The 11,673-nt window shown below is 36.1% G+C and overlaps 1 protein-coding gene across 2 annotated transcripts; it reads left to right on the forward strand.

Moving 5' to 3' along the window:
* Positions 1-5,237: 5,237 nt before the first annotated feature.
* On the forward strand, positions 5,238-11,363 carry LOC114312569 (uncharacterized). 2 transcript variants are annotated; one of them, XM_028258805.2, is made up of 9 exons: positions 5,238-5,710; positions 5,811-5,920; positions 7,209-7,327; positions 7,439-7,536; positions 9,751-9,838; positions 9,929-10,063; positions 10,164-10,272; positions 10,556-10,689; positions 11,048-11,363. In XM_028258805.2, exons 1-9 carry the CDS (start codon positions 5,649-5,651, stop codon positions 11,090-11,092), a joined length of 900 nt encoding a protein of 299 aa, XP_028114606.2. In that variant the 5' UTR covers positions 5,238-5,648; the 3' UTR covers positions 11,093-11,363. The 2 variants fall into 2 exon arrangements, with proteins under 2 accessions (XP_028114606.2, XP_082727533.1); XM_082871407.1 differs by having other exon boundaries at positions 10,562-10,689.
* The last annotated feature ends 310 nt before the right edge of the window (positions 11,364-11,673 follow it).

An 11,673-nucleotide genomic window follows, 5' to 3' on the forward strand; every position in this document is an offset into this window, starting at 1 on the left:
TTCTTCGCTCGAGCTAGGTTCTTGTGCTCGAGCAACCTTTTTTTGGTGTGTTTCTTCGCTCGAGCGAGAACTTTTACGCTCGAGCGTGCATCTGTGTTTCTGTAAGACCTGAAGGTTGGTATTCTTCACTCGAGCGAGCCTTCTTGCGCTCGAGCGAGACCTCTGTTATGTATTCCTTTGCTCGAGCGAGCACCCTTGCGCTTGAGCGTGCTTCTACGTTGCAGACCTGAAGCTTTGCATTGTTCACTCGAGCAACGATTCTTGCGCTTGAGCGAGATTCTTTTGTATCTAGTCGCTCGAGCGACAACTTCTTCGCTCGAGTGAGCCTCGTATATATCAATTCGCAGCAACGGATTTTTACATCACTTTTTCATCTCCTTTTCATTCCAAACCCTAAATCCGGCTGTCTCTCTCTTTAAACTCTTTCTCTCTCTACCATTACACCTTGTTCTAGGGGTTCTCTACCCTAGTCCATTTGTATAAAAGTTAGAGCTTGGTTTGGGCTTCCCTTTGATTCGAGAAAGTGTAGATTTGGAGCATCTTTGGGTTTCTCTTCTCTTCCTTTGAGCTTCTCCATTTGAGGTAGGGATAAACTACTCTTTATTATGAGTTTTAACATAAATGTTGGTCATTTGTATAAATGGTGGGATATGAGAAGTTTAGTGAAAGTAAGGGTTTTGAGTTTGAGATTTATGAAAGAGAGGTTTTCTAGTTTTGGGCTCCATTGGGTATATGAGGTCTTGAAATAGGGTTATTTGTGTATGATTGATGAAATTTGACCTTAAATGCAATATTTGAGAAAGGGGGATTAATGCCCTAATTGGAATTGAATAAATCATTTGTATAATTAATGAAGTCAATTATGAAAATGTGAAATTGATTTGGGAATTATGAAATTGGAGAAAATTGTTATTAAATGGTGTAGTTGGATTGATAAATCACTCACCCACGGAAAATGTAATAAAATATCTGTTGAGGAATTTAATTATCTGTTTAGATATATCTATTTTGGGCTATCGGTGGAGGATAGCCATGATTGTTGTACAAACTGCATGATGATTAGGTAAATTGAAACTAATCAATTGGATTGCGTCATTGAATATGGCGGTTGGATTAAAGCGTTGAATATGTGAATTTGTTGGGTCATTGTATATGCCAACATGTTTAATACATTGTATATGTATCTTTGTATAGGAGGAGATAGGGGATGGACTCCATTGATAACTAAGTTGGCCGGAGTGTCCAGGGTACAAGTCCCGAAATCTTATTTATTTATGGGTGCCAGTTCCTTCGGACGTAGCTCCGTAAAATGGCAAGTTATGGAAGTAATGAATGATGTTTGCTATTGAAGTGTTGATATATGAGTTGTAGTCTCATTTTAAACTATTTGGATGATGTTGAACTATGTCAATGAATTGATTGGATAAGTAAATGAGAATGTATTGAATTATGGCTGTGAATGTTAATTGGTTATGGAGAGGATATACGTAGATTACTTGTGTTAAACATTTATCAGATGCTAATGTTTTAGTTAATTCTCATATAATGTTTAGTGTATCTCTACTGGACTTTGACTCACTCTACTTGGGACACCATTTTTAGGTGCAGGTGACATGCCGCTTCTAAGGACATAGCTTGGGAGGTTTTGGGGCTAAAGTCTCTGTTTTGTTGTTGCATTTTATGTTTATATGTTTTTCCTTCCAAGCCGAGGGCTTTATTTGTAAAGGGCTTCTGACCTGCTTTTGTTGTAACCAAGTCATAACTTGGAGAGCTGTAAGCCTGTAGGACATTTACTTTGTTATTAACATGTAATACCTTTTGTATAGAAGATTTTGATGAATGAAAATATAACTTTTCCTTTATGTTCATGGAACTCATGAATGAATGATTTATGTCTTAATTTGAGGGTGTTTCAGGAGTCTACAGAGGTGAAGCGGTGATGCGAGGTGGACAGCGACTCTGGCGTCGCGGACAGTGGTGACTGCGCTGTGGAGGCGGAGAGAAGAGGTGCGAGAGTGAGAGAGAGTAGAGGGAAGAGAGAGAGTGAGAGAAAGAGAGAGACAGAATAGAACATACATAGGGGTTATAACTTATAAGGAGTATATATAGTAAGTTTATTTCAAGGGGCTAACAGGGACAAGGTTCGGGTTGGGGACGGGCTGGGGCCCGGCGTGAAAAACATATCACCGTCCCCGGTCCGAAAATTATCAGGGATTTATTTTTGAGTACCATCCCCGGCCCATTGGGGATATTTTTCGAGAAAAAACCGCTCTAATCGGGGTCGGAGAGTCGGGTCCCCGTCAGGCCGGTTTCAAATTGCCATCCCTATCAAGCACATGTCGGCCGGGCAAGAGAATGAGTTTAGTTAGAGGATATAATCCTGGTCGCACTAGTGCCACCAGAATTAAGGGGCAATTGAGAGGGAGATTTACGACTTGATAATAGGCCGAGACAGTTCGAACTCGAGTCTAGGTCTTTACTCGGTCAAACATTGGGAACACGCCGGACCGAAGATGTAGTCCAGTCGAGTGGGGACAACTTCAGGTTACTAACCTTGAAGAAAGGCGGATTCTGTCGAGTTGGACGGAGTTTGTCCTTAGTAGATCGGACCGAGCGGGAGCTCGGTCATAACTATTTAGCTCAGTTAAAGCCTTCGTTCAGGTTCGACCAAAAAGACCAAATAGGTATCACGGTCCTTAAGTGAAGGCGTGGCACCACGCTAAGCACAGCTCGGTGGGATGTGCTACGCGGCGTGACAGGACCGCGGGAAGAAGATTTCGCCGTCCGTACGAGTCAATATCGTTTGGTGGTTTCGTCATTTGGTGTTTGGCGGTATCTACACGTATATGTAGAAGAATGTGAGGGGGGAATATATCTACACGCTAAAAGGAGGACAGACAGAGAGGAGTGCGTAGAAACTATATAAATGACGTTGCGTATCCATGCAGAGGTCTGGAACATCTGGTTATGAGAGCTACCTACCCCTTTGTCTCCTCTCTCTCTCTCTCTCTAAATGTGCTAACTTGATTGTTGAAGGGTTTTTCCGGCAGTACACTGCCGGGTAGCTCACCGTCTTTGTGTTCTCGGGTTACTCAGGAAAAAGAAAAGCTTGGACACAAAGAGTATGTGAAGAAAAACTTACCACACCGTAGAGATGACATTTAAAAATACAAAATTTTGAGATTTAATCAAAACTTGTAAACAAAAATGAAAAAAATCTCTTGCTAGAGTGGTCAGTTGAATTTTTTATTATTTATGTTTATTAAGTTAGTATTTGGTTAAAAAAAAAAAAAAAAACTCTCAATAAAATATTAGATTAGTATGCTAATGATTGTGTATACCTTAAATGTGGTATGAGTGGCATACTTATAGGAGTTAATTTATTTTGATTGAAAAACATTTAGCCATTATTTTTCCTTCGTTATGCTTTTAACTAAGATCATATCTCACCTTCTCAATATTCTTCAAAAGGATAAGTACATTCTCCTTCAATATAGACTTATCCTTAACTTAATCTACCTATTGTGTGAGCCATCTCACTTACCGTAAAACTTGGCTGCTTGGTCGGCAATTTCATTCAATTGTCATGTTACATGTCTTACTTAGGCATGCAATACATTATTATGCTTATAAACTTTTTTAGGTAGAAAACCAATATAGTCAATGATGGATCAAGGGGGCTACGGGGCCGGCCGCACTCCTAAAAATTTGAAAAATAATTATAGAAGTTTGCATTTCTAAATTTTTTTTAAATAATTTTAAAATTATATAAAGTAGCTTCCTAATTTTTCAAATTATAAAGTAACCCCCAAAGTTTCAATCCTGGATCCGTCCTGAATATAGTACATCAAGTAATTGCAGAAACAATCCCAACCATCTAAATCCCACACAACTGAGGCCCACTATAAAACCCAACACAGGCCGGGCTCATTCACCACTAAGTAGCCTATGACGTCCATGTTTTGGAGAGGAAATCCCAGCCTGTAGATTGGCCTAGGTTTCTGATCCTCTAGTCTCTCTAAAAAAGAAAACGACCCCGCTACGTAGCTCGAATCCATGGCTCGACACCAAAACGACGTCGTTTTGGTGTCTTTGTTTTTTGTTTTTTTTGTTTTTTCTTTTTCCTGTGTTTTTGTTGTTGTTGTTGCAGAAGGAAGACGAAGAAGAAGAGAAGGGAGGAGGAGGAGGACTGGAGGGGGCATATTCACAGGGGGAGGAGGAGGTGGAGGCGGGGCCGGAGGCGACGGCGGTGGTGCTGCGACGATCGCTGGTGCTGCGACGACTGGCGACGGCGACGATGATCTCCTCTCCTCCTCTTTCTTTCTCCCTCTCTCCCCCTCTTTCTCTTCTCCTCTCTTCTTTCTCTCTTCCCTCCCTCTTCCCTCTTCCTTTTTTCTCCTTTCTCTCCGTCTCTGTCTTCGAATTCGAGCCACAAATTCGAGCTACCAATCTTTTTCCAAAAGAAAAATGGTTTATAGAAAATAATAATGATTAAATTTTAGGGTTAAAAAAATTTGATTAAATTTGATTTTTTCTTAAAAAATTTAAAATAATTACAAATAATTTTAAAAGTTAAATCAAAGTAAATGAATTGTAAACTACCTTAAAATTTATATTACACAATAAATTATTTTCAAACAATTATTTTTTATTTTTTTGGTTCAGCAAAGTATTGGGTCAGCCTAAATATATTTTAACTTCCCTCACTAACTCAGGGGTTGTTTGGTTTTCTTTTTTGGCTAAATAATTACAAAAAGACAAAAAAATTTAAAAAATTACAAAAAGTCAAAAATCACAAAAGGACAAAAAAGATTCATCATTCTAAAGCTAAAAAGTAAAAGAAAAACCAATCAAAAATACCAAACAAATAAAAAAATAAAAAAAAAGTCAAAAAACCAACTAAAAAAGTTATTGCCAAACAAAGACTCATGCCTCGTTTGGGAACAGGTTAATTTAGTAACTTTTTGACTATTTGGTTAAAATATAAGATAAAAAAAACTAGTATATTTGGAATGACTTTTTAACTTTTTACAAAAAGAGTGCAAAAAGTAAAGAAAAAAGAGAATTTTTAATTTTTTAGTATGAATTATTAATTTTTTGATTAATTTAATAATTTTTTGACCTTTTAACTAAAAAAAAGGAATCCTAAACGAGGCCTAGTCAAAGACAGCACAAGAAATTCACAAAAAATTATTTGCGAATTGTTCTTCAACTCCACCCCTATTTTTATGTGGAAAATACAAGTCAATGTAATTCCTTAAAATTAATTACAAATCAATTGATATATTTGATAAAAATTAATAATTAATATTATAAATTTTTTCATGTACTTATTTATTTATTTATTTGTAAAAAATCACTGCACTGCATTTTCCCCTATTACTATTCACTTGCATTTTTTTATTATTCAATCCAAATGAAAAAGAAAAAATAAAACAAAAAATTGTAGAAACATGGGGGTATAGCTACCACGGTGAGTCAAGTGTATGAATCTCCAAGGTAAACCCAAAACCCTAGCTCTCAGCTCCAGTCATCGGCGGCTGACCTTAGGATACAGAACCGTAAACCCTAGAAGCCTGTGTTCTCATCTTCAACATCGGAACCCTAATCTACATAAATCGAAGCTGTGTCTGTAATTCGATTCAAAGATGCAGCACGATGAGGTCATATGGCAAGTTATCAGGCACAATCACTGCAGTTTCATGGCCAAGTAAGTTTCTTTCAGCTGAATCAATTATTGATTTTGCTTCGCATTCGATTCCTTTTTTGATTGATTGGTTGATTTTGAATTGGGTTTCTTCGTATGTTAGAATAACGACAGGGAATTTCTGTCGAAACCCATATAACGTGACTGGGATTTGCAATCGGAGCTCTTGCCCTCTCGCTAACAGTCGTTACGGCACCATTCGCGACCATGATGGTTACTAATTTCTCACCTCTTCTGTTTATTTGTCTTTGTTTTCTTGTTTTCTATGCTGATTCTAATTCACATTCCCTTCATTTTTGTGAAGATTAGAACTTTGTAGCTAATCTTGAATGCATACTATGGGTCAACCGCTATGGGTCATAATCAAACACAAATATGGATCGCAACGAAAATCACTAGTTTCATAACCCATTTTGATTTGATATTGTGGTGTGATTTCAAATTATTTATTTATTTGTTTTTTGGGCTGCCGTTGCCTAGGACTAACCATTTAGTAATTTAAGGTAACGAAAGATGGGTTGCTAGAAAAATTTTCTGCGACTATAGTAATTAGAGCACCACTTTGCTTTGATCTGTTTATTGGCATCATTTCTCTAAGCTGTGGAACTAAACATTAAAAATTTTATGATATACATTATAAAGAGATGTACGCTTTTAAGTACTTGTAATTTTTATGGAGCTCATTTCTCTCTCCTATCTGATCTCCAAATCACGGGCAAAAATCTTAAAATGTAAATTGCTGGAAAAAAACCCCTTCAAGAATCTTATATTCAACCTGTCCTTGGAAGTCTCTGTTTACCACTTGTGGAGCACTAGGAATGGATAACAGAGTGTTTACTCAGAAAAGGAGAGTAACTCTTGCACTTATTATATTTATATTGAAGAGGACAAGATTCAGAGTGTCTTGAGGCTGGAGGACAAAAACCATTCTAACTGGAAAATTTGCATGGTTTTTACTTATCTACCTTGGTTATAGCTTAGAATTCTGCATAATAGCAAGTTCTGATTTGTACAAGGGAGGACGCCCCTCACTTGGTCTGTGCTTTATTGCTTATTCTGTACAGTACAGTAGTATAATTTCTACTGTGCCTTATCCTGTTTTTGCCGTCTATGAAATTGAGCGGAAACAAAGTTGAGGCAGGCTATGAAACAGAATTGTTATTGAATCATGAGAAAAGGCTAGGCCTTTGAGTGTTGGTATTTATTTTGTATGGTAAAACAGGATTTTTGGTGTTTCTGGGGTTTGCAACTTCTAGACTATTCTAGCCCTTAGCATTTTTTGATATCTATTTTTTTGGGGTTTGAAACTCTTTCACACTGAAATTTGGCACATGCCATCTTTATATTATTTATGTAGGAAGTGTTAATGGATCTTATGCTGTCTAATTGTCTCAATGAATCATTTGTACATGTGATGGGATGTCAATGTCTGCGCATAATTGAGCGCATATCTCTAATCATCTTATTTATTATTATTATTTCATCTTTTGATGCTTTGCAGGAGTCTTCTATTTATATATGAAAACTATAGAAAGGGCTCATATGCCAAACAAATTGTGGGAAAGAGTTAAGCTGCCGAGAAATTATGAGAAAGCCCTTGAAATTATTGACAAGCATATGGTATTGTAGTTCTAACATGTTCTAGCAGTTTGACTGGAGTTTTGATTCATTTTTATATTAATCTGGAGCACATTCAATTGCTTAAAATCTTTTCTTGTTTTGAATTGATAGATGTATTGGCCTAAGTTTCTTGTGCACAAAACAAAACAACGATTGACTAAAATGACTCAGATGCGAATACGTATGAGGAAACTTGCTCTAAAAACGAGGTTCGGATATCTCTTTCTCTCACTGTTCCCCCACCAATATCTGCATGGTAGACCATCATGGTTATAACATGCCTGATAATCATCCAGTGTATGGATTTTCTGTTTTACTTTCAAAATCATTTTTCAGATTATCCTGTGCTGTTAGTTGTTAGCTTGAAGAAGCAAAATGTGTATTTGCAGGTTGGTTCTAAAATACCTTGCATTTGGTATGATGAATGCTGTATTTGCTACAAGAAGCACAACTAGCATATCAATATTTACATTTACAAAGCCTCATGTAGAATCATGTTACCTTTCCCACTAGGAAAACGATTTCCAAACTCGTAATGAACAAAGCTTCCTAACTAATTAAGACTTAGCTACTTCCAAGTTCCAAACTAGTATTGAATTTAGGAACACTCATAACCCAGGCACTAATTAACCTAGAGACTAAATAAATATATATCACAGAAATACATAGTCTACAAAAATACCAAATTCCTTTGATTTTGACAAATCTTAAATTTTCCATCTCTAATGTAATTGGAATTGTTTGTCTATAACCAGACCCCTCAAAATGGACCTTTAGAGAGATCCTCATTCCCTAAACCCTATCTTTTTGTTGCTACATTACATATTTTTACCACCATTTTTAGTCACAAACACCAATGCAAATAAGCCCCAAAGCCTACTTTTTATTAATTTTGGGTTCGCTACTAGTAGAAGAATGTTCCCTGTGCTTGTCCTACATCAGCCTGACATAAAAATACCTAGTGTGTTATGCTTTTTCTTATATGTGAATCCTTGTATGCAGGGAAGATGGTTTGTTTTATAGCAATGAATGGCCGATATAAACCCTTCTTGACAATAGTAATCTGCTCTTAAATTTCATTATATTATATTGTCAGATGCCTTCAACCAATATTGTGTATTTGACCTTCCACTCAACAAAGTTCCTTCACGACTACTGTTTGGGAAGTTGTAGTTCCAAACTTGACATGATCATTATACGCAGTGTTTTTTAAAGCAAAGAGTGAACAGAGGCAATAAGGTGTCTTGAGGCCTAAGTGTGAGGTAATGAGGTGAAGTGACATGATGCTGTCGTCAAAGCAAGGCGAATGCGAATGATATTTTAAAAAAATGAATAAATAACATAAGCAAAAACTTAATAAGTTTAAAAGCTTGATGCATGTAACATTCCAAATACTAAACATTAATAAAATATAAAAACATTCAACAAAATGTGACATTTCAAATACCAATATCCAACAAAAAGGTAAGACATTGAACAAACACTAACATTTTGACATATGAAAACATAAAAACGCAAAATAATTGATTAACTTCTAAAAAAAAATTTCATTGTCAATCATGGCCAAAGTAGTTGTTTAGCTGAAGTTTATAAAAACTGTTCAACATTTTAAAAAAAAAATATATATATATATATAACAGATAAAATAAAATAAAAAAGATAAAGCCCATAGTCATAAACTATGAATTGATGTGCATACAGCATCATATGTTTGTTACAACTGCACTGATTCTTTTTCGTCACTCATATAGTTCGCCCGAAGTGACAAACTATGATCTAATGTGCATGTCATTTATTTATTACAACTCAAAAAGTAGATGGTTGAGATTAAATCATAACAGGGGAAAATTTCACCGCCTTGAATGCCTCAGCTACCTCGGCCTGAGCCTAAGGCAACTGCTTCAGTCTTGCCTTGCCTCGCATCTTGCCTAAGCCATCACTTAGGCACACTTTTCAAAACACTAATTATATGCATGCAAAGAAGTGAGAACTTTGTGTCATGTTGCATTATACTGTATTAATTAACTGTAGAGGGTTTTTGACAGAATATATAGATGATCAATAATGCCATGGTGACCAATTTTTGGTACGGAATTTTGGATACCATTTGAGTACCACATTTTAGATACCATCTTATGTGTCACCAATGCATTGGTTTAATGGGCTTCACCTTTCCCATTAAACCAATGCATTGGTGACACATAAGATGGTATCTAAAATGTGGTACTCAAATTTGGTTACGGTAGCATCGTAATTGATAGTTGATATAATCCCTACTTGACAGAATAGTACTCTTACATTTCATTATTTTGTTTATGCTGCTTATCATGCATTAGTGAGTTGTAATCTTTTATTGCGCAAGGTTTGGGTTCTTTTCCAGCTTTGGCATACGTTTATTTTCCATTGTTTGTGTTGCTTCCCAGGGAAAAGATAATGACAACGCCTAGGAAACAGAAGAAAAGAGAGGCTAGGAGAGAGGAGAAGGCTGAAAAGGCAGCAGTTTTGGATAAGGTTGTAAAGCCATTCTGGTCTTGTGCTGTTATTGCAACCTGAATATGTTGTCTCTAGAGCTCTCACTAATGGTTGTTGACAATCCTGCAGAGTATTGAAAAAGAATTGCTTGAACGACTTAAGAGAGGAGTTTATGGTGATATATATAATTATCCTGTAAAAGAATACAATAAAGTTCTTGATATGGACCGACTCCAGGTTGCTAGTGAAGATGAAGATGAGGAGGTATTGCATAACTTATTGATATGTGAGCCCGATATGAAATTAATTTTGTGATCAAAAAATATTGAGGAGAATGAAATTAATTTTCAATTGAAATAAGCAGGAACCTGAGATTGAGTATGTTGAAGGCTATGAAGAACTTGAAGAGGAGGATGACATGGAGGATTTTGGTGGTCTCGCAATTGACAAGTCTGATACAGATGTTGACAATGGTAAAAGCTCTTATAATCGTATTTGTCGTTATTAGTATGCACAATTTCTTAGAATGTTTTTGGTTGATGTGATTTTTCTCAGATGTTAATACATGTTTTGTATACACATGCATATTTCATATATTGATTCCCATAAAATCTTTTTGGCGTATTGGTTGATTATGTGTTTATTGCCTATCGGAAGTTAAACAGTGGGTTATTTGGCTTTTAGCAAAACTGCCCATGTGAGTATTTTTTTTTAAAAAAAAGAACATGAGATTTATTCTAACATTGAACATTACAGATGCAGTTGGAATAGATGATGATGATGAAGAAACAGTAGCTATTGATCGGAAGAGACTAAGAAGAGATTCTCAAAGAAAGCTTGAGAAAGATGAACCTCGTGCCAAACCAAAGAGAGTTAGAGTACTTGTTGAGGTAAAGATTATCCAGCTCCATCAAGTTCATTATAGTTGGTTCATTGTTCTCAATAGAAGTCATAAAAGGCAATTGGTAGTTTGATCCAAAATAATTACTTACACAGCCCTATGTTTGCTAAAGTGGTGAAAACATTGAAAATTTTTTGTTAGTTTCAGCCTAAAGTATTTTTAACAGTCTACCCTTAGCACGATTTGATGACACTTGATGCTTGGGCAAGTAGTTAATCCTAAGGAAGTGGAAACTTCGATGAAGATGATGGGCTATTGCATGTTTTTTTCTTCATTTCTTTCTAGGGATGTTCAACGATTTTGAAGTATGTTATGCTAACATCACAAAAATAATATTTATTTGTCAGGTTGAGCGCGAAGATACTGAGCAAAGACAGATGGCAGTCCAATGAGACTCTGTGTGCTTTCCCCCCCCCTCCCTTTCTTCCTATGTGTTTCGACCTTTAAACCAGATAGCAGTTAATTATATCATCAATTGTATTAGTTAGGGTTTGAGCTTGTCTTCTCTATAGGCAGAAATCAATGCCAGAGCGTTCCTGCTTCTAGGCTCAATATTTCTTCTAAATTTGTATGACAAACAGGGAGGCTGCTCAAAGAGATGTGATATTTGGTGGTTGTCATTTCGATTTTGGTTCAATTATAATGTTAGACTAGATTTTGATCTTTCTTCATCTTCCTCTTCCTCTTCTTATTATTTGTTTTAGATTTCCCATTGGATTATGATGTCGCTGGTCGTGGAAAGTGGTAAAGCTTGACCGTAGAAGATGGAAGGTGTGAAAATAGGAGAGAGGAGGGAGCTTTGTGGAGAAAGTATTAGGGTAATTTTGCTCTGTGGAAGGGAAATGAAATACATTTCAAATATGTAATAGGTGAATATATTGTTGGAGGCGTGAAAATATTTTAAGATTATGATATTGTTTGAGAACTGGTTGGTTTAGTAGTTTTCTGATTAAAATATTTAAAAAAATTTGTG

This window comes from Camellia sinensis, chromosome 5 (genome assembly GCF_055761805.1).
Source record: "Camellia sinensis isolate YWXY chromosome 5, ASM5576180v1, whole genome shotgun sequence".
NCBI classification, from domain to species: Eukaryota; Viridiplantae; Streptophyta; class Magnoliopsida; order Ericales; family Theaceae; genus Camellia; species Camellia sinensis.